The sequence below is a fragment of the Apteryx rowi genome, unplaced genomic scaffold (genome assembly GCF_003343035.1).
Source record: "Apteryx rowi isolate R43461 unplaced genomic scaffold, aptRow1 scaffold_864, whole genome shotgun sequence".
Lineage (NCBI taxonomy): Eukaryota > Metazoa > Chordata > Aves > Apterygiformes > Apterygidae > Apteryx > Apteryx rowi.
The window spans coordinates 72,056-96,260 of record NW_020451165.1 but is presented as its reverse complement, the minus strand read 5'-3'; the positions used below and the strand labels follow the sequence as shown (position 1 = coordinate 96,260).

Here is a 24,205-nt window from a genome sequence, read left to right as displayed (position 1 = left end):
GCACTCCGTGAGCTTCAGACCATCCAGAATGGCCACTGAGGTCCCACATAGACCCTGCTGAGATCAGCCTGAAGCATCACACATGCACAGAACAAAGTCAAGGTAAAGCCTACTCCTTGTCAGCCAAAGGTCAGACCTTTCCTACTAAAGAGTGTCAAGTTGACTGATAGCTACACCTTCTTGTGCTACTCCTTGGAAGAACCCGAGAAAGAAAATGCTTCCCAGATAGGCTGAATCTCAAAAAACAGTAAAATCATTGTTGCAAGAACTCAAGTGTGAAAACATTTTCAAGGCTGAATACAAGTACAAGGCATCTGGTTTCAATAGAGATATGCCCAATTACATTTATGCCCAATTTTGTTCTTAATGTTGGGCAGAACTGATGCTCTGTTACAAAATCAAAACTGGCCAACTGTCAGCGTGCTAGACCTCATCTGCACAGTACTGAGAGAAACTTCAGGAATTATGCTGACTTCATCCCTTTTAATGTCCCATGGGAAAATTGATTTGAAATATGAAATGGCAGCTCACAATTACTTAGGAAAAGCAGAATATGAAAAGTCCTTTTGAAATAACCTACTTCCACATCAGCAGAGCAATATTATCTCCATTATTATTGATGTTATTGTTTTACTGATGAAGAAACAGGCATGTAAGATTAAATAATTGCCACAGAATAAACATTCAGCTGATCTAGGAATAGAAATTAGATCTCCTGAAAGAAAACTCGGTGCTCTCTTTCCTTTCTATCTCTTTGTGAATCTGATCAAACAGATCAGATTAATAAGAGGGAGGTTTGCATTTGATTTCAGAATGTACAGAAACAGGCTGACAAATGATTGTGTGTACCAAACAAAAGTTATTGTATCACAGTTAAAATTGTCGTTCTAAGTGAATTTGTGTGAGACAAGCTTTTTCTTCTCTTTGTCTTTCCATTTCTCTTTCTTTTTCCTTTTCCCTTTCCCTTTCCTTTCCCTTGATAATATCTTTTACCTGTTAAACCCTTATTAAAGAGTTATTAAAATATATTGCAACTAGGTATATAGGTTATGGTAGTTGGCCAAATAGATTGATAGAGCTCTTCAGAGATGCTCAGTTTTTCCGAGCTCTATATAACAGCATGAGTTTGTACCTTTCAAGGTTGGTACAAATGATGAAACAAATGAGATGCTACTTATTTTTTTCTTCACAAGCTTTTTTTCCTTGGAGCTGTCTGCCTAAAATGTTCGAGTCTGTTTATCAGAAATACAGAGGAAAAAAAGATTAGTGTCAGTATTAACACTTTAGCAAGCAAAAAGCTCACATAGCAAATTTTATATTTTTAAATGTGTACTAAGAACAATCCAAACATTTCTTCAAATAAACAAGCTTGATATTAACAACTTGACAGTACATAGTAGTTTTATATTTACATGGTAGCATATATGAAAAAAACCCAAACCTCAGATCATTTCTACTATAGAAATGGTTCTCATCAGGAGACTGATGAAAGAGGGAGCAAATCCTGAATGAAAAGAATTTGTTATGTTGCTTAATGAAATTTGTTTTGATGTCACAGTGGGGAGAGGGGATAAGCATCCATATGCTTATGTAGAAAATGAGGCCCATAAACTAGAAATGCAGCTACTGTGTGAGTGCTTGCTGGTGCAGTTAATACTAAGATGACCATTACAGTGATCATCTCAGAAGCCAGCTATTACTAGAGAGTACCTACATGTTGGATCTACCTATTTCTCTGAAAAGGAGTGAACAGTCCATTGTGACTGCTCACACACTTTCCCTGGTGCTCCTCTTCTGGGCTGTTGAAATGGGACCTAAAATTTGATGTAAACTGGGTTCACAGAGGGTAGGCTTGGATGGAGCTGCCCTTTCTGTGAGCATGATGAGAGGCAAGATACCCTGTTCTTTTCACTCTTCTGTAGAAACATAAGTCTTTGTTTAAATAAGAATACAGTATACCATATAGAATTTAAATTGAATGTGACAGCTCCAAACTGTTTAGAGCTAGCTTCCTAATGTGCATGTACCTCAGACTCACAGAAAAAAATGCTTATCCTTATTGAAAATCAAGCTGTTATTCAAAGATCTGATCTAATCAGGAAGAAGCATAATTAAAAAATGTGCTATTACCCAAAAGCAGACATTACATAAAATTCATTCTATTTTTATATCTTCCTGGCTGCTGTCTTAGGAATCTGACATTAACCATAACAATCACAAATGTGACTACACCAGGCCAAATTCTCCTTCTTCTATTCCAGTATAAATATAGAGACAATGCTGTTGAAGTAATAGCTTTGAGGTAGACTCACTCCACAAGGACAGGATTTTATTCAGAATAGCCACTAATTGTCAGGAAACTATACTGATCTGAGTCCAGATTTTTATCTCATGTATTTGCAAGTTCAGTGTAATAGCACTGGAGTTGAGGAGACTAACAGAGGTGTAAATGACATCAGAGCCTGGCTCCTGAGACACAGCTAGCAATCCCAGAGGCTAGGGACACCTAACATTCATATGTTACAACACTACTCAGGTTGCAGGGTAGCATTTTCAAAAGCATCAAAAGACTTTGGAGCCCTGGTCCCATTTTCAGGATGCCTTAGTCTTTCAGAAGTTCAAGCCCCACTGATTTACAGTAATGCTAAAGCTTTTAAATGCTTATATTATTTCTGCAGATGAGACACAGTCACCTAAGTCCCATGCCTCTGTGAGATTCAGCTGCACAGCCAAAACCTCTCCCTTAAATTACACTCCTCAGTTTCACAATGAGGCTGCATCATTTTGGTGTTCTTGAATGTGACAACAGTGCACCATGGGTCAGAAGACCCTGTAGCTAACTCTGGGCAGTGGGTAGTGCAGTGTCCTGCAGACAGTCCTGAAAGAGCTCCAGCAGCATTTGCACGGCTACATGTTGCCCAGGCATTGAGCTATTTAAATGTGCACAGTCCGGGTCTCTTCCCTGACCCACTTCTGCTGCTGTTCTCTTGAGTACCTGTGTTGCACAGCGCTGCTCCAATAGATGTGTCTGAAGCAATCTTCTTCAGAAACCCTAGACTATGGCAGGCTCTCATGTTCCAGTTGGTATGTTAGAGGTTTTATGGATCATTCAGTTGGACTTAGATATCTAACTTCCTCCCCAAGATGTATTTTCTATGTGTGAATGTCATATGGGCTGTTTCTAAATAGAGGCTTTTAAGGAAATTTTGTAAATTTTGGCCAAACATCTTAGCACCACAAAGTTACTTCTTACCTAACAACGTTAAATTCCAGCACACTAATTTTCTGAGTTTGTTTTGAAATGCATGATTATGCAGTTATCTTTTAAAGGTTCTCAGGCAGAAGTCTGGCAGCTGTACTGATTTTTCTTCAGAAGTGTTTGGTATTGTCTAAGCCCTATTGTCATGCACAGTTCTGCCATTCCTGGAAGCTTGGCCAACACTGAGCACTTCAGAAATTCCCGGTTTTATAATGCTTTTATATGTTGCAACATATAAACTCTCAGTAATAAAATTCAGACTGATTTAAGATGATTAAATCAAACTCTAAATATAGGAGTTTTACAATGCCTTACATCCTCAAAGTGTTGTATAAAGTAAATAGTCCTCCACAGGCTTGTCAAAGACATACATACTTACACAAATTTGGAAGTTAGAAAATTAGGCGTAGCAAACTAACTCTATAGCTGAAGAAAGCAAAGGAAAAGGTGACCTTATACTACCTTTGCACTCCCCAGTATGTTAGGGAATGTTTAAAATATCACCTGGATTGAAAGGACCACAGTGAATAGTGTTTATCAAGCCATTTCTGTTCAGCATTAGTTGGGGATTTGCCCATGTAGGCAGAATTTCCAGTTCCCCTCTTGGAAAAGTTAATGGCTTTTTGTGTTGCAACAGCAGCACAGAGAGATCATTTGTACATTTAAAAATATTGCTAACATAACTATGACTGGGATATGAAAAAAAAGACTCCTATCAAGCCCTGGACAGATGTCCTCTTCCATACACAGCAAAACTGGAATAAGAGCTTACCACTCTCAACTGAATGTAGCTGCTCCCTGCCCCAGGTCACTGCTTCCACTGCTTTTCCAGCAGAGAAGTTTTAATGAGCTTTCCCCAGCTTGCTTCAGGAAAATCAGCCAGATTAGTCCTGACCAGGCATTTCAATTGCTTCTTCATTTTTTTCCAAGTTTGATGTAGAGGCTTAGGCTCTGGCTGGGTGCCTACTATTCTTGTGGTGTCCAGAAAGACATAGTACCTAGGTGATATCATGTGATGAGCTTCCAGAAGAAAATGATGTCCTAGGGGAGAAACATCCCCATCAGGGTCTGGAAGCCTTTTTCCCTGGATGATTATCTTTTCAAATGATAAACACTGCTCTTGGTAAAATATGCTGTTACCCAGGGAGCAACCAGGGGAAGAAGAATCAGTCTTCAGAAGTGTCCATGATCTAACAAATTATATTACCTGGAGTGGATTGAGAGCTAAGCCATGCCCAGGGACTAGAACACATTTAGCCAGAAGTGCAGCAAAGTTTCCAAAGTTGTTCTTGCTCTGTGTCCCAACCTCACTTTGCCAGATGTCCCCACCATTCATTGCTGTGTAAAGGGATGGCGCTCATGATGGGAGCTTTTTATGCATTTTCACTCACTTCCCCCAGGAGTGAAAGAAAGCAAGCCAGCACAGGATACCAGGCATGGAAGTCAGTGTCCTATCACATGTGGTACTATTCTTTTACTTTTGTTCTTGTTTGTGCTTGTGCCTTGCAGAGTCTGATATTTTATTTTTGTGCCTTCTGTTTTCCCTTTTTCCATGCCCTCTAACATTGCTTTCCCAGTCTATTCTCCATGTCTCTTATGCCATCAGGAGCTTGGTAAAGCAGAATGATCTAAGATAAGGTATAGAAATTCTGATCAACTCTGGCAGATGTTGGGGAGGAAGACCAAGCCTGTCTGAAATGAAAGGAACTCAATGGAAGGTGGACATATAGGTGCTTTTGAATATTGTTCTAGGCATCTTTCCACATCTTTAGATGCCTAAATATCTCAGCATGCTTGACTCCAGTTCAGATTCATAACTAAATCTGCAAACTGCTGGTCATCCCTGAAGATAGCTTCATTGTGATTTATGGCTCCTGTCCTTTTTTAAATAAAATAAAGGAAACCTTTTACAAAAGTCCATATTCTACTTGTAGGGATACTTGTATTGTTTAGTCTTCCAGTGTTAAATCATGGTCATCCTTCACCAAAGAAGAAAGAGCAAGCAAACTCATTGCTGTCTCCATGTCATTGCAAACTGTAAGCAACTGACCTAGCTTCTCATCTCTCTGTCAAGACAACTTCTGTCACATTTCATTTATTTATTTGTGTGTTCTGATATAGTTGGCAGCGAAATTTCTTCACTTGCCAGTTCACATGACAAAATTCCCCCTAGCTGAGTCAGAATATTTCACTTATATATGCCTTGATCAGCTTCTAGGATAGTTTTAATAAAAATAACTTTCTAAATAAGGGGAACAGCTGGAACCAGAAAGACTATGTTTGGAGTCAGAAACTGAGAAAGAAAACTACTTCCACTCCTTTGATATTTTGAAAATAAAACACATGGAACTCCTGGTCTTGATTTTAAGCTGTTTTCCATGAAGACCTGAGACTTGGTTGAAGAATGTAAGTGCAGTAACCATAGTTATGAAGGTGACTGTTCACAGAATCACAAAATAGATGAGGTTGGAAGGGACTTCTGGAAATCATCTGTTCCAACCCCCCTGCTCCAGCAGGGTCAGTTACAGCAGGTTGCCCAGGATCATGTCCATTTGGGTTTTGAATATCTCCAAGGATGGAGACTCCACAATTTCTCTTGGCAACCTGTTCCAGTGCTCAACCACCCTCACAGTGAAAAAGTGTTTTCTTATGTTCAGACTGTTCAAACATGACTGAGTGCAAACTGAAGTGAGTGACACTGTTAAATGTCAGCATTGCTAATAAGGCCTTTAAAGGACTGTTTTCTTAGAACTATTTAGCTAATGTTCCCACTGGCTGCTCCCTTTAAGAACCATCAGTCAGTCATTCTGGGACTGGGACTCTAAAGTTCAGACTCTCAGGTCACTCTCCCCTTCGTATACAAGGAAAATAAAGACAATGTAAAGTTATGTAAAGGTTATTGGTTGCTGGATTGTGTAGCTAACCCACAGAGTGTGGCAGTGGCCAGCTGTGGTCTTGATTCTTTAGCATAAGATACGTTCTTATGGGCGAGCTCTGAAAGTCCAGGACAGTCCCCATAACACAAAACAACCTGGCAGGTCTGAAAACTTGTACCCAACTGAGAGTGAATGATCAATGTAAAACACATGGAAAAATCCATAATTAAGGCTTGTATTGTAAATAGCATAAAAATCATAAAATGCAAAGAAACTGCAGTGCTTGGAATGCTAAGCTGTCAGCTACTATTTCTGAGGCTTTGTAGGAAGGTCAATGGTGTCGTCAAATTCAGTAGCAGGGTTGGACCCTTCACAGCATGTAGGCAAAATTGATTTTTGTGGAAGTGTGGATCATGTTTTGGAAGGGAAAAGACAGGCACAGTTCATGAGGTTTCAAGCTAACTGTTTAGGGTTTGTTTCTCATGCTGATTTATTACCTCCTTCTCCACCTCATTTCTCCTACCACAGCTTTACTGGATGAGAGAACTGGGAAAGACCTGTACATCCCACAGTGGCGATCTTCCTGCACAAGGAAGTTAAAACATGTCTTCTCGTCCTCCTCAAATGCTTGTGCATATATGTATAGGCAGTGAAATCAAAGCTAGCAAGGAAGTAGGTATACAGCTGGGGTAACTTGTGACTAATAAATACTGGCTTTTGACTGTCTTATCTACAAGAGGTTCAAGGGAAATCTTTTATGATTGTTTCAAAATGACAACAATTAATAAATTTTAGAATTAAGATCTGTATAGCTGGACAAGGGAGGAATATTTCATCATATACCAGGAAGGCTAAAAACCAAGAATTTGCCACAATTCCTTAATCCTTGAGCTTAAAAATTGTTAATGACATAGCCTGCATGTATTGGTAATGCAGTGAGATTTCCTAAAGGCTTGATGCTAAAGACCCTCTGCTCATCACATAGCTTCAATGGGAACATGATGTACAGATTCTCTTTTCAAGGCAGGTCTGTCATGTTCACAGATTGCAACAACATATTAGAACCCGGATAGCTTTTTAAATATTTTTCTGATGTTGAAAGAATGAGATGATCTTTTGGGTTTGTACTCAAGGGCAGTGATTCTGCTGCTTGTGCGATGTGAACAGTGATGGCACAGATCAATGCCCTCCCTCACTTAGAAAAGCTGCTCCAGAAATCACTGCTCATTAGAACCATGAGTATAGTCGCTCCAGATTAGCCTGCTCCTCCAGTGAATGCTTTGGCTTGCACTCTTGCTCTACCTAGTGGCTTTGGTACCTACTGAACGGTACTTGTTAAAATTGGAAGAACATTATTCTAATCCTGTGTTCATATCATTCTCATTAGTATTGTTTTGGGTCGTGGTTTTGATGAAGATGATTCCTATTATTGTTAACAAGAATACCAAGTGCTTGTTCTAGATTTCAAGATTTCGATAAAAGAATGGACTCCTCAAATGTTATTTTTTCCTGAAGAAAAATTATTTGGCACATACAAATGATATTGTTTCCCATTCCAGTTTATGGACAAAAGCATATAACTTTGAAAAGGACAACCAGAAGCAGTGTCTAACTTACGACTCACTTTCTGCCTACCAGTTAAGTCTCTCTGATCGAGTACTTCATTGGAACATAGGTGACTTCTGAGAAAGTGGTCTGGGAAGTCTGTTCCACCCTCTATCTCCTTAAGCCTGGGTGAACCAAAAACTCCAAACAAGCCTTCTAATTCAGCCTGAAATTTCAAAAGCACAGCCATGTGTTTTCATTCATCTTTTGCATAGCAATTTACCTACGGGAGCACTTCCCAGCAAAGAGGAGGCATGGGTTTAATGCTATACCTCCATCCTTGGCCAGAGATGATTCACGCTTCCAAAGAGATTGTTAATAAAGAAGAGATGTACCCCTCCTTTTGAAGCTGGACCATTATGCAGGAAGAAATGCAAGAGGCAAGAGAGGTCCTGAATCTGTGGCTTAATGCATGGTTTCCCAAATGCCTAGGTACCACTGTTAGAAGCAGCCTAAATTTGGGACTGTAAACATCATCACCTGAACATTACCACTATTTCAACCCAATCCCCTCTCTGTTCCCCTTCCTGCAGTTCCCACCCTTCTGTCTCACAGCCCCATCACTCTTTAACCCACACTTGTCAGCTCCCCAAACCAAGATCCTAATCACCTATTTTTCATTTCCCAAATCCCTATGCTTTCCCTCTCCCAAACTGGTTCTCCAACCGCAATTCCCCAGCCATCTAAGGTACACCCTCTCTCTACAACCCAATTCTCCTTACCTTCCCCACATGACTTTTTTCCCATGGCCTAAGCAGAAACACATGTCCCAGACTAATTCACTTCCAGTAGGCACATGAGAAGAACAGCAGGGGAGGTCTGAGAGCTGGAGACAGCGTCACACATCAGTAAGTTACTATCCAGGCAGTGACAGGAGCAGCTGTGTGAAGGCTCTTACTCTGATTTGTAAAAGATCCTGGACACAGGCAAAACCAGCAGTCGTTGATATTGTTTTTGCTCTGCTCATGTGCAACACAGTGTGGGAATATCTAGCCTACTGGTTCAGACATTCATCTGGCAAAGGGCAGTCTTTGTTCCAGTCCTTGATTCTTAGGTTGCGTCTGCTTCTTATCCACCAGCTTTGTGTAGTATGTATACGCAGTCTTAGGCATGAATTCCCTCCTGGCTCCTACCTCCTGGCTGAATGCTTAAAATTGTTCTCCCATGCAGAAGGTTTGTTGTCCTTGATTTAGGTCCTATGAAAATCCATTGGCTTTATTTCAGTAGCACATTCAGTACATCAGAGCAAATGTCACTATGAAGTTCGTGTTTGTAGCTAACTACTTTCTAGGAGTAATCATTTGCTGCTCTCCAGTAATGGTAAGCATTCATATGTTAATCCACTCTTAAGAGGGCTGTTGTGCCTGCTCATATTGTAAGCCTTTATCAAACGACAGCAAAATTAATAGTTTGGTTTGTGCCAATTTGATACAAGATGATTAATATGAAAAGCAGAATATAAATCACTGAAGAGAATTTTGGAACATCACTTATTTCTCTGCAACTAAAATATTTTCATGCTTTTTTCTGCATTGCTATTGATATCAACACACACTCTTTCATTTTCTATTCTGTAAAATAGAAAAGGTTCTTGATAAAGAGTGTGTATGTGTATATATAATTGCTGATCTTTTTCCCTGCTGAACTGATCTGCCCATGGCATATACTGTATGAAATTTCATGAACAGCAAATAAATTTAATGGTTTGAGTTTTAAATCAATCAGTGAATGCCAATCAGTATAACAGAGATGGGAATGGGAACATGGAATTCTAAGTTGATTCACTTTGCAACTTCTTTAACGATGACTCTGAGAATGCATTTGAGTGTCACTGTAACAAAGGCAGATGGTATTTTACAAAGAGATTTTTCTGATTTCCCCATTCTATTTCTTCCATTCTGCACAGAAACCAGTGGATTATATACCAGTGGATTTTGATCATTTTCCCTGCATGCTGTAAATTAGCTCTGATGGAATGGAAAACTCCAACAGAAAACCCTCAGAAGTGTTCTGAGAATCCAGCGAGAGAACTAGAAAAAACGGATTGACTTGCAGAATTTCACCAGACCCATGACTGAATCTCTGCTAATGTAACATTAATTTAAGACACCTTTGTATATAAGGTACTGTAACCCCTCAGCAGGTTACTGTTTATACAGTGTTTTTTCTTTTGTCCCGCAGTATACATTGGGCAACAGAGAAATCCAATTTACATTCAATTGTTTATGAAAACAGCCAGCTACTAAAATATAATGCTTTAAAGAATTTTTTTGCAAGATATTGCAACACAGTTCATTTCCTACAGCAGTCCAAGCCAGACTGGAAGTAGTATTAGCAGCCCATTCACACTTCATCCATTACCCACAGACCAGCTGTCTGATTCTATGGGATTGATTACAGTGAAGTAGTTACTTCTGCTGTGATCATAAGGGTTTACTACTAAATACTGAAGCTGTAGGTCTCTTACCAGCACCTTTTCTGCAGACCTAGAAAGCTTCTGCTACAGTTATTCAGGTTGGAGATTTATTTACAATCATGAGGGCTTTAGAATGAAATAAAGATATAAGCTTTGTCCTCACTAGAAAAGACTGTTCCTCCTGGCAGATCTTCCTAGTACAGACATAACACCCTTCTGGAAAAGAGTGTTTTTCTCAGTAAAGCTTGTACAAGTCCCAAAGACAAAATAAACTATGCAAGCAAAGGGATTTGCACTGAAAAATCCACGTTCTTTTTTAAAAGTGTCAAAATTTGGTCCAAATAAGCTGGTATTTGCCAGGTATACTATGTCAGTTCACAGGCTGTTTGGAAGACATAGAGTAATACATACTGTGACTAGGAAAAGCTTCAAGATGACAGACTTTCCTCTTTGCCTCATACACAGATTCAAAATGTTCCTGCTGCTGTTTCAGAAATCCCAATTTGATCTCCCTGTGTGTGTATATGTGCATAATGCATTATAGTCTTACACTTATTATTACATTCAGAGCTGTCTAAAGACTAGAGTATAACAATATGCATAAATAGTCTTATACATATGTATTTTTTCCAGATACAAGGATGTTTGTGTTGCTTTACATTACAAGTTTTGCCATCTATACAAGTGAACAACCTCTTCAAAGCCAGTTCAAAGGAGAAAATTACTACACGAGATACATTTGTAGCATACCTGGTTTGCCAGGCCCTGCAGGTCCTCCCGGAGCTAATGGATCCCCAGGGCCACATGGACGTATTGGTCTTCCAGGAAGAGATGGTAGAGATGGCAGGAAGGGAGAAAAAGGTGAAAAAGGGAGTGCAGGTATTGAATATTCATGTAAATTAATGCAGTAGTCCAACAAATTAAGATCTTTCATCAACACTGTTACATATACATATATATATACACATATAAAAGATGAATGTGTGTATGTGTCTGTGTGCCTGTGTGTATGCATGTATATATACTGAAAGAAAATATTTAGATATATATTTAGGTAGGTCTAATCTACATATACTGAAATATATATAAATAAATGTAAATGCATAACCTTCCTTTGCATAAATGCTAACAAAAAGTTTGGGAAAAAGAAATATGTGTGGCAGCAGTGGTGTCAAATAATTAGTTTCATTTGTGCCATTACCCTGGAATAAAAGATTAACAAGTACTGTGGTACACAGTAAAATGCTCAAATATTAAGAAATATTTTGTGCATAAGGACTGTCATATAGGTAACCATGCTGCTAACTTTCCCATCAACAGTATCAATACTTCAGTCAGAAATGGAGTGATTATATATAAATTCCTTCCATGTGAAAAAATTGCAGATGTATATAATTAGCATGTGTAATCAAGAAGTATGAAGAAAACTAGGCATATAGAAACAAAGGACTCATAGACTGTAGAGTCCAGCTCCCTGTTTCAACTTGCCATTCCTTTCACAAAGTTACCAGAAGTATTTTGAAAGTATCTTTGGAATATTTTGAAATTCTGACCTTGTTTTTCTTGTTTGTTCAGACACACACAATAGCCCAAACAATCATTTACTGAGATGATCTGTGTCATGATTAACTAACTTAAAATGTTTTTGAAGGTTTAAGAGGAAAGACTGGGCCTTTAGGACCAGCTGGAGAGAAAGGAGACCAAGGTCAGTCTGGTAAAAAAGGACCTGGAGGATTGACTGGTGCCAAAGGTGAAGTAGGTCCAGCTGGACCACCTGGACCTAAGGGAGATAAAGGAGACCGAGGAGAGCCAGGTGCTCCAGGGGTCTGTAAGTGTGGAAAGATAGTACTGAAATCTGCCTTTTCTGTTGGCATCACCACCAGCTACCCAGAGGAAAGATTACCAATTGTATTCAATAAAGTCCTCTTCAATGAGGGTGGGCATTACAACCCTTCCACAGGGAAGTTTATATGTGCCATCCCAGGGATTTATTATTTTTCTTATGATATCACCTTAGCAAATAAGCATCTTGCAATTGGACTGGTTCATAATGGGAAGTACCGGATAAAGACATTTGATGCGAACACAGGAAACCATGATGTAGCTTCTGGATCCACAGTGATCTACCTTCAGCCAGAAGATGAAGTATGGCTTGAGATCTTCTACACTGACCAAAATGGTCTCTTTGCAGATCCAACATGGGCAGACAGTTTGTTTTCTGGATTTCTCTTATATGTTGATACAGATTATCTTGACGCTTTATCAGACGAAGACGAGCTCTGAAGTGGATGATGTCAAATCACATCCAAACTGGACAGTCCAACATAGGATTTTATCTGACCAAGCATAGGAGACAAAATTAAAGAGAAATAATACGGGAGTTAATTTTTGCCAGGAACCAAATTCAGAAGTTCAGAAGAATGTTTCTAGAATCTAAACTGGATTCTTTACCAAACAGCAGGAATAACAAAAGGAACTATAATTAACAAAAGACTGCATCACTCCAGGACTGACTCTTCTTGAAAGTTATGTTTATAATACTATTTAAACAAATTTAAGATAATGTACATTGTTTTTTATATAAAATATATTAAGTTGCAATATAGAACAGATATTTTCTATATGATATTAAAGTAAAATTGAACAATTGAAAAAAAAATCTCATCTTTGGACATTTTAAGATGGGAAATACATTAAAAACAGACAAAACACTGATTTAGAAAATGGAAAGCAATAAAATAGCAATAGCTGCTTCAGAATTCACCTGAACAGGTCACAAGCACAACTCATCTGATATTTACACCAACAAAAGATATTCACAGTTAGCTCACCTCCTAATAAAGTCATGCAGATTTATACCAGCTGAGGACTGCCCAAAGACAGTGATAAAAGAACAGAACAAAGAACATATAAAATATTTTCAAAATGTCTGGGAGAACTGAAAAATTGCAGATAGACAATCGGTAGCCAATGTGGGTATTTTCAATGCAACTCCAAGTGAATTTGCTATTCCTCCAGTATTACTCAATATTTTCATGAAAAATGTGGAAGAAAATACAAACTTTTTGCTTGCAAAATTTATGGGTGCCAAAAAAATGATAGAACAGTAACCAGTAATGAGGATGAATTATACAGAACAAACTGAGTCACACCAGTAATTTAGGCTTACTTGTATTCTCATATGGCTGAATGCAATAAAATGAATACAAGTCACACACAAGATGAAGGACTGCAGGAATTCAGTGGCGTTGGAAAAGGTACATGGATCATCATGGATAATCAATGAAAGATGAGTCATCAGAGTAGGCTGTTGCTGCAGGGCTTTGGCTGTATGATCAGTGGAATTACACATCAGTGGAATTACAGAACAAGAAGGAATAAGGAGTAGTATTACTTATGAAACTGTTATTCATGCCAATGTTTCAAAAAGGTACTGGAAAACTGAAAAAAAAGAATGATTGCAATTCTGGCCATATGCATTACACAAGAGATCTAAGAAGGTCAATTTATTTTTCTTGTCAATGGGAAGGTTAAGAGGTGATTTGATCGCAGTCTGTAAGTACCTGTCCAGGGATAAAATTTCTGGTAGCACTTGGCACTTCATTCCATCAGATAACAAGATCCAGCAGTGAGAAGCTGTATAAATTCCCATTGGAAACAAGGCACATGTTTTACCGGTGGTGGTAATCAATCATTGTAAAACTCACCTAGGAATATCATGAGTTTTTCAGCATTCAATACCTGTAAGTCAAGATTGGAAATCTTTAATTAAGTGTTTAGAGATGCAGTTACTTTGCAAGAAATTACAATTTTATTTTATTAGTCCTAGGTTTACAGAAGCCTGTTATTTCTAACAGTTATTCAGATAGTTTCAAATGCTAGAGGTCCTTGTTACACAACACCTACTCCAACTTTGTTGCTGACTCAGAAAGGGGTGAATTTCTGTTTTTTCTGTGTACTTAATTTAATTAAGAAAATTACAACCAAATAAAATTTCACAAAATATTGCTGAGATTGCAATACGAGGAAATGATAGCACTACAGTTATGTATGGAACACTAATCTGTGTGCTGTATATCTGCCTTCTCATTTCCCAAGCTATATAGATATGCATTAACATGCATGTCTTTGGGTACATGACTGCTGCTTTATGCAGTGAATAGCTACAAAGTTCTGTCCACAAATCAAAGAACCTGTACAATTTTTATTTTATTTGCTAGTGGAAGATGTGTGGTAGAAGGGGAAGTGGATTATTTTCCAACCAGACATCTAATTTATTAGTGTTATACAAGGGCTGCTTCCTATGAAAAATATAAAGAGAACACTTACAGATTCAGTTTATCACTATAATCTATAATCATTTGTACATCTGCAAATTAAGCACAAAATGAGTGCAAAATGCTGCCCAATCATCATTTTTACAACAATGATTTATGCCAGTTCTTCAGAGTTATCAATGACTAAACAAAGCATAAAGAAGGACTATCAGGAGTGTTCTGCGCTGCTTGCGCTGAAATTTCACAGGACATAACTGACAAGCATACTGGGCCCATAACTCCCATGAAGCATAATTCAATGGATGCAGAATTGGACCTACAATAGGCATTGTGCAACAAAAGCAATTCATAAAAGTATTTAACTACATGTTTATTTTACCTAAATAATGTGAAAATTGGTTTACAACATTTGGCTCAGTAGAAAGTTTATATTAAGAGTAACAAGTCAGTTTTTATTATGGGTAAAATTTAGAAATACTTCAAACTTTCAAGTTAGAAAATTTCCTATAAAACAATACTTAAGAAAAGAGTATGACTGATTTTCTTTGGATGCTATAGGAGCATATTTGGTAGTTAGCATAAATCTGGCAATTTTCAGACAAAACTAACTTTTGAACATTAAATAGAGAAAAAATAGGGCTTTATAATGAAAGGTTGCAATCCTAACTAAAAGCAAGCTGCTTCCCTGTAATAATCTTCTAAAAATGAATGAAATATAAAAGACGTGTTTTAGCCACACCTATGTTGAAAATTACTTCATGGGAATAAGTAAATCAAGAGTTATTGCCTCTCTCTATTTAATAATTTTAGATATATGTTCACACAATCATTGTGGCATGAACAGTTAAAACCAAAAAAAAAAATCTGTTAAATTGTTCCTCTAGGTTTGGGTCAGAAGAGATTGCATCCTCTATTTGCATCCTAGGTGGTTTTTTTTGGTTTGGTTTGGTTTCATAATGTTGTAGGATAAAAAACAGCAAAATCTCATTGGGATTAAATTTGAAATTAATCAAAGGTTTCTACACAGTTAGTATGGCATTCTGCATGTGCCACAGTGTCATATAAAATTAGACAGCTGGACTAAGTCATCTAGACTTTGTCTACAGTCAGCAGAGAGAAATCAGCATCCCCAGGGAATAATGCTGGGGGAAAGCACGCCTTTGCTGCAGCACCAGCTCTTGGGCTTTCTGAGCAAGGCAGCAAGAATTCATACAAACCTAAAACTGCCGGGAAATCATCCAACAACATTAAGAAGATTCATGTTCTTGAGATTCCTAAGGAAAAATATATATGTTTACTTGGGAGATATGTGTGCAAATATACGCAAGTAAAAAATAAAGTTCTTTCTTTGAAACAAAACACCCCCCAGCCTTTTACTCTTTCAGACATTCTTTATACGTTACAGAGTGCCAAGAAAGATCAGTCCCATGTTCCATTGCTGAACATTTTTAACCTAGATACCTAATTAAACATTTTAATTGCACTAAAACCTCTATCTTCAAATAGTTATTGGTATGTTAATTTGAATAAATACCTTCATTTTCTTCACTACTAGTATTCAAATCCATATGGTTTATGCTGCTATATAAATTTTTCAGGCAGCTATATGTAAAATTAGCCCTAAAGACTTTTTTACAATGCTCACACAACATAGAGGAAAAAATTACTAATGGAAATAAATATTGAAAATGTAATCTACATTCTTCAAATCTTTTTAACTCTACCTAATAGCATTTATGTGTTTTTATGATAGGCAAAAATATAAAAATCTGACAAGCAGCTTGTTTTGTCCCCTATTGTGTCCGTTTCACTAGTTGGTGCTGTTTGTATAATACTTTATTTTTATTTATCTTCCACAGGTCACCTGTGGAAGTTCAGTTCATATTTATCCATTAACACATTTATTGAAACACTCTTCACTAACAGGTTTAATTTACCCACCAGCATTTATTTCGTATTCAGGTTAACTATACTGATGCTGTACTAGGCAATTTGTTAAATAGGAACCTCAGTTTTATGTGGAAATTTGGCATACTTTATATACGTATTTCAGTAGATGATGAATTGCATCCAAGAGAAAATACATGAGAATAAACAGGAGATTAATATAGTTGAGTAAGCAATATATCACAATGGGCTGATGGTATTTCACCTGCCAAGTTGCACCTGCACTGTTTCATTTAACTGGTATATCTTTCTCAATGAGTAAATACATTTTTTTCCAAGAAGCAATTTATTTGTTTTGGTATATACTATTTAGACTTCAGCTGACAGAGCATTTAGAGGTAATATTCATTTCTGTGTAACTACTTAAGTCAACATTGCAAGCTGGGGTTATGTCAGTGTTTCTGAAACTCAGAGGCACAATTCTTCCTCACACTGGCATGAAAAAATTCCATGTACTTTCAGGAATTTCTCAGTATCTGACATTTGTGTTTGCCTTGATTGCATAAGTCATATCAACTCATGGAAGTTACTACCTAAAGCAAAAGAAAAATTAAGTATACAGATGATACATTTATATTGATGACAAGAATACCTAGAGTTTTAATAGTATGTATATACAAAGAAAAAGGTCTTTTGGACTATTTGGTATATGGCTTAGATCCCTCAGTTCTGAGTGTAATTACTTTACCTGGTGGGGAGTGTAAGGAAAATTTTCTCCCATGTATATTTTTCCTGCAGCAGCAAATATTAGCATGAAGTTCATCCGACTTTAATCTCTAAAAGATCAGTTCCTAAGCTAAGCCAGTTGTTAGCTCTCCCATCATCAGTGGAAAGAAACAGGTGGAGTAAATCTCTGTCTTTTTAAATATACTTTAAGACAGAAAGAATTTGGAGGCACCTGCCTTCTTGCATTAATTGTAAGGGACACCAAAGTAACTAGCTTAGGTTAGAGTTTAACTTTGAGATAGCAAAGTTAAGTAAGATTTCTGATCTTAGAGAGCAACCTGCTAAGTGGAAAAAGTGGCTTAATTTAATATGGCAATTTACATGCCTCATAATTAAAAAGAAGGTTTGGATTGATGAGCAGAACATGGAATTGCCCTTATAAAGATGCAAGGGACCTCTTGTCACAGCTCCCGTAAAGTACTGCTCAAGTTCCTCCTGGGACAACTTCAACTGCAATAATTTGGCTGTCCTCCAGAATATTATTACAGTATATTAAGGTGGGCTAGATAATCTTTTCATGTCACCAAATTTAACATTCACGTATATATAAAATACTTGACTTTCAAAGGAGACTTAATTTGAGGTATAAAACCTAAATATATCCTGGAATGTTTCTGCATACACCAAGGAAACAACAAATTTGTTTCTTTTCAAATTTAAAGCACCTGTCAGAATCCTAGACACAATACAAAATATAACGCTATATTCATAAAACTGTTTCTGGGAAAGAATCGCCTTGTTTATGTAGTGTTAACAAAGGGACAAAACCACTGAATTTGTGAAAAACAGATAAATGAGTTAAGATTCTCAGAATGCTCTAGAAGTGGCACGTTGGCTCTTGGCAAGAATAGATATAATTTCTAGAACTGAGTAAAGTGTATGAAGAATAACTTACTTTGTGACTTTTTAGCATTCAAAGAGCTAGTGCAGCCCACAAGCACTTTCCACTGTGCATGGTGGAAAGGATTTAAAACTCTGAGTTGAAAAACAGTCTCTTTAATCATCTGAAAACTAGTCCGCCACTGGTGCTGATGTCAAAGCGGCAACTTTGCTTCCTCTCCATGCACCACCTGTAGTCACCTATATTCTGTTGGATGTTCTGGTAACGAGTAGTGATTTCTTTTTCTTCTGGAACAAATTTGAGGGTATTTTATTGTGACTTTCTATCATGTGGAGTAAGGTGCAATCAGGTAAAGATAATCAAGATAAGCACAGTTTGCTCCCCCTTGGTTATCTCCCTGAAATTGGGATCATTGTAGAGCTGCATATACTAGCTGAAATTTCTATTCTACGAATGCAGCAACATGTACTCATATTTTGTAGATGCTGTAGGTATGTCGTAAGAATTGGAATTTTGTTCTTTTTTCATTTGTAAAAGGTTTTGCCTTTGATTCGAGGCAGGAAAAAAAGAGCTGTATACAGCATTTCTGACCTTACATTATCCTTGCAGATTGAAAATAAACTCTATCCTTCATTGCTCACTATTCATTTCAAAACCATTCTCCCTCAGGACATGGGGCCGGCGATCCCTGCGGCATAGGCAGGACGGGGTGGCCACACGTCCTGGAGGATGAGGACGTGGACAGAGCGTGTGACAGCTCTCCCAGGAGCGATGGAGGGCGAGGGAGGGAAAGCCCAGCCTGTCTCCAGCCCTCGCTCCCGAGGCTGCTTGTTTTTGGGCAGCCATCCCAGGCTCTCCCATTCCTGCAGCAAGAGGCGCGGGAACGGGGTGGATGCAGCGTGGCGGCAGCCAGCCTAGCAGCGCGGCCGTGGCTGCCGGTTATTGAGGACCAGCGTTACAATTTCGCTTCTCCCTGTAGCTCGTCGCTACAAGCTACTGTCTGCTCTGCCTGTGCCAAAGGCCTTCCTGGGCTGTCATTAGCAAAATAACAGCTTATGCCTAAGCAAGTGACAGTGTTACACCTAACAAAGTCGAGCCAGCTCATTTGGAGCACTACATCTGCTGTCCAGGGTAATCAAAGACATTGGCCTTGCTGTTGTTTTTATAATGCTGACGGAGATAAATGTATTGATCCCAGCTCCAGGAAACGCATGTTGTTTGAATTTTGTATTTCTCCTGTGAGTACAGCCATTGTACTGACATGTGTTCTTAAGCAGCTTTCTGTCCTGCTAAGCAAAGGTCCCCCACTGCTCCTTCAGGGTATTGTAGTAATGTTCCTTACATTATGCTATTCATATTTGTCCATCATTTAAACTGCTTGCACAACTGTTTCTGAAACTGGAAGAAATTGTTGGGACGCAGACTTATTAGCAAGCCAAGATGTTCAATGTGATTCATTGCCAAAACCCTATGCGAAGGTTCACCCGTTGGATCCTGTCCACGGTGATACAGTGAGGCTCAGCAGACACTGGAGACTGCTGCGTATGTGCTATACGAAACCGGTCTCCTAATCACATTCCTTTCCCATTCTTGAAAACTGTCAGCATATAAGGTGTTTCCAGCTGTGATAGTTCCTCTTTACAAATTAAAAATGCATATAGCCAATCTTTTCTCTACTGTAACTGTTTACTTCTTTCCGTGAGCTCATTTTTATAACAACAGTATCAGAAATAGGAAACAACTTAGCCATCTCTTCTCATGTCACTCCAGCTAATAAAACTTTGCAGTAATGGACCTTCAGATGTTATGTGGGGGCTGTTTATATAGGGACAAGGATAACTAGATCTAATAACAATTCCATTTGGTATCAGCAATAACATTTATTCTGGTCATACTGAAGATATTAATGCAAATGTTCAGATAAGACATTATTGTTCACCAAATTCAGTGCAGCAAAAAAGACCCTCTCTATATTTGATAGGAATACTATTAATTACTTTGTACCTGTAAAAGTTAGGAATTGTATATAAGTCTACATTTCTACAAACTATCTGGAAGCGCCAAGATATTTCTTCCATTCCTAGTATCTAGATAAGATGGTTGTGAGCATTCAACAACCAGGCAACCCATCCCTCCAGTGCTTCTCTAACCAGGGGTGTCAAGGATTGTATTTCCCTTTAAGCAGTCTCTAGAGCAATCTTAATAAAACCTTGATATCCTTCTTTTATTCTACTATGGAAGTAATAGAATATAATAATAACTCTATAGATAAGAAGTCCCATCATTTGTCTTACTTATTACTTTGGTTTCATGGTCTTCCTCCTCCAAACGCAGATCATTTAGTGATACCTTTTTAGTCCTGACATGGTAAAAAGCCTGTCTTTGCAAATTACAGCTGCCAAAAGCTTATACTTCTTTTTTTTTTTCACTGTGCTATGTTTCCTGACTTCTCCCAAAAATTACACGCTAAGAAGTTTGCTGAGACTTATGTTGATCTGTAAGGTTCATCTGTAAACAACAGTACATAGCTGTCTTCTTGACAGAATTTAGGTTAATATTCTTTCTGAATATTTTAATGCATTGGAAAACAGAGACAGCACTTGAAAAACTGCTGGGTAGTAACTTTGCTTGAAGTAAACGTCACGTTAAGGATTTATCCTTACATCACTGATGTCAGGGCTGAAATTCAGACTAAAATTCATCTAATCAAATTTTACTTATCTGAATGTTGGCATGTAGTCTAAACTAGGGATCTAATATCCCTCTGTAGTCAGCAGAGGGAGGTATGCTCCTTGGCAAACAATTTATTTTCAGGAATACATAACTTAATTGCTCTGAATCTTACATGTCCCATGGATAGCACATGCTTCTCTGGTTATAGAGGAAGTATAGAGAAATTAGCCAGATAATTTAGCAGAGTTAGGTCCTTAAAGTTAGGAAGAGTGACTGTCTTTATTGTATTTCAGTCAGAAATAATCATTTCTGATCCTGCAAAAATATACAGTGGATATTCTTTTCCAAGTCACTGCAGTAATTGAAATGTGTAGATGTTTGCAGAAGCTGTAATCACTTCATCTTCCCTATACTTTATTCATGACTTTCTCATTCCCTTTTACTCAAAAAAAAAGTTTATAAAAAAGATGTTTTCCAGATTTTTTTTTAGTGGCTTATGGGAGGGAATCTGACTCTTTCTCTTTAAAAAGCAAGGCAAGTGGTTTCCCCAACAGCCCTGTTGCTACGCTGAGTCTGTTTGTGGCTGGCTGTTGTCTGTAGTCCTGGAGCTGTTGCATAAGAAAACCCAGGTAGGAAACAAATGCTTTCTTTTAGATCTCTTTAAATACCAGTCTTCCGTGTTTTCATGAATAAGGCAGATTTAAGAATCCAAAATCCTCAAAATTATTTTGTACATATTTTCAAAGTAGTGTTTTTCAAAGAAAGTGAGAGAAACTTCACTGTACTTGCTTTCAGTTTTAAGTAATCTCTGAGCTAACAGAGAGCTTTATAGTTCTTACATTCAGTTGTTTATTACATTTTTAAATGCCTGCTGTAGTGCTTGCTTTCAAGAAATGCTAGAAAATTGTTAAAGAAAGTGGCTGTAAGGGTCTTCATCTATGTTGAGGCATTTTCCATTTACATGTGCCTGTAAGACAGACTGTTTAAATTTGTTATGTAAATGTTTGATATGAAAAAGACTTCTGTGCTGAGTAATAAAAATGCTGCAGATTCTTGCAGTGTGATATTTTCTCTGCCATGAGGATCGTATTTGATGAGACTTAAACGCAGCAAGGAAATGTTGCCATTTTCAGCTATGTCCTTCTTCGCACTGGTGCAAGATACAGAGGGAATTGGTACTGAGGTGAATACAAAGGTGGTTTGGGACATAGTCACGTCTGTCTAATAAATACACTTGCTTAGGGCAAGTTTGGCTCACTGTGCTAGTTGAAGAAGCTATCTGGCAACCTGAAAATCCTTTGGGCCTAGTAGCTGGTAAGTACTAGTCCTTAGGCAGGAGATAATGCAATTATTTACCACTTTCTTACATCCTCTATTGGCTCCTCCTCCATTTTTTTAGGTATCTCCTAAAAGATTAAGTGGAGTATGAAGACCAGACCTGCCTGGTCTGGAAGCATTCCCTGAGGCGAGAGTAAAAGAGCCTTTACATGCCCAGTACAAGGAATGATGGAGAAACCAAGCATGATTTGTGTAGGCCTCTGTTAGCCCCCCAGCTGAAGGAGATTCAGCCAGATACGGAAACATGTCCCATATGTCGCACTCCTGTGAGTTCTTTCATGGGAATTTTGAAATCCAGAATGCCGCTGTGAGTCACTTTTAGATGAGTAAATCAACACTTAGATTTTGCACTGGTGCAGCTATGTTGGTGCAAGATGAAGTCACTTCCCTGTTGCTTAAAGGTAAAGCAGTGAAGTACAAGAAACTGAAATAATAGTAGTAATGAATTGAGTTGTACCAATTTAACTAAAAAATTCCCCAGTATTTGTAATCAACTACAACTTCCTGGTGTGTACAAAATGGTAGTTATTTGACAGATTTCAGATTTGGTAAACCTGAAATGCCAAGCAAGTCCAACGCTGAAAGAGAAGAAAGGGATTGAACATGTCTCTGTGATTTGAAGCTCTGTGAATCTGATCAGCAGACTTTATGGAATATGAGAGAGTTATTTATAAAAAAACATGCAACAGGTAATCTTCATATAGTGGCCCACTTTATTCACTGTTATATAGAATTATTAAATAAATGGATATTTACATTTTGAATTACTCAGTTTTAAAAAAATTAGAATTTTTTAAAAGTATTAAGATTGTATATTAAACAATACATCATTTGAGTGTTCAGGGTGCAAAGGTCACATGGCATGTATCTCATTACCAGTGTGTACATAGTAAAGCGTATCTCACTGTAAAATAACTGCTCATAGTTCCTGTGTTTTGCTTGTGGCAGCCAGGTGCCAGCTACTGAATAGATGGACCGTAGTGAAGAATCCCGGATGATAATCATGGAGGTTAGTGTCCCTTAAGTTGAGACAGCAATGGTTTATCACCATTTTTCAATTAGAGTGATAGGGGTTTTTTACATATGTAAGTGAGAAGTAAGTAACACTATAGTGTCTTGTACGCTCTTGTTACTCCCTAGATCTGTACAGTGAGTGCTGCTCTAATTAATGGAGGCTTGCATAATTAATTACTGTGCAAATACATTATAATCATGTTATCACATGCTGTGAAATACACTTTTAATGTATATGGATATTGTTTCATATTGGTACAACACTTAGTTGGATTAAATGATTGGTGAAATGTATTTAAGATCAAGTGAGTTATAAAAACAGGAAGTTACTGTTTTCTAATCAGTAGAACTACTTTTGAAGTTGGGCAACTGCCTTTGTGTTTAAACTGTGCCCAAAGAAGCACGTTATGTCATGGTCAAGCAGATAGCTGGTATGAGGAAAGGTACTCAAAAAATAGAGCAAGATGCTTTAGAGATGTCGGCAGGCTTTAATCCCGCTAATCCTACTATCCTCCACACCACGTTTGCCTAACTTCAGTCATGCCACGAGTTTCAGGGCTGGGGCCTGCAAACAACATCAGCGAAACAGAGAGGCAAAACTGCTCAAATCGCAACTCTTGGTAAGAGTTAACGGCTGACTTCTGTGGGCAAGTGGCCGAGCCCAGCCCCCGGCCCACAGCACAGCTCCCTCTCTGTAAAAGGATTCCCTGGACGAGGACCCTGCCCAGGCGGAAAAGCTGAAGAGGACCCTGACAGCCCACAGGCACAGAAGAAAAAAGCCGGTGAGGGGGGGTGGGTGACGGGCGGGGCAGCTCCCCCCTCGCCGGGGGGGCGAGCCGCGGCCACCATCCCGCCGCGCTGCACCGTCTCCAGCGCGCGGGAGGCGGCAGCGGCCGCCGCGCATGCGCGCACAGCCGCTGGCGCGGCGCCGCGCATGCGCCCTCCCCTCCGCCCCCTCCCTACACTGCTGGGTCAGGGGGCTCCACAGCGCGGGAGGGCCCGCCGGTGCCGGGCGGCTGCAGTGGTGCGGCGCGGCTTCCGCCGCTCTTCACCCCCCTCCCCGCCCTCGCTCATGCGTTCTTCTTCTCTGTTTCTGTCCCGCTGCAGCTGCGGGAGGCTGCCGGTGCCCCCGAGCCGCCGCCGGAGGAAGGGAGTCCGGCCAGCATGGCGGCCGCCCCGCCGGGGGCGGCTCATCAGGCGCCGCGCGGTGAGTCAGTGTCCAACGGCTGCGGC

The 24,205-nt window shown here is 38.8% G+C and overlaps 2 protein-coding genes across 9 annotated transcripts in view; both read left to right on the top strand.

Annotated features, from left to right (window-relative positions):
• Positions 1 to 10,797: 10,797 nt before the first annotated feature.
• On the top strand, positions 10,798 to 12,807 carry C1QTNF7 (C1q and TNF related 7). Its single transcript, XM_026090637.1, has 2 exons — positions 10,798 to 11,035; positions 11,808 to 12,807. Exons 1-2 carry the CDS (start codon positions 10,798 to 10,800, stop codon positions 12,437 to 12,439), a joined length of 870 nt encoding a protein of 289 aa, XP_025946422.1. The 3' UTR covers positions 12,440 to 12,807.
• Positions 12,808 to 23,923: 11,116 nt separating this feature from the next.
• Positions 23,924 to 24,205, top strand: part of CC2D2A (coiled-coil and C2 domain containing 2A) — a 65,254-nt gene continuing 64,972 nt past the window's right edge. For all 8 annotated transcript variants that reach the window (XR_003257647.1, XM_026090627.1, XM_026090632.1 and 5 more), the window contains exon 1: positions 23,924 to 24,179. Coding sequence is in view for 6 of the 8 variants with exons in the window: in XM_026090627.1 (XP_025946412.1) it covers positions 24,137 to 24,179 (43 nt within the window). In the remaining 2 variants the exon portion in view is untranslated. The remainder of the gene's footprint in view (positions 24,180 to 24,205) is intronic.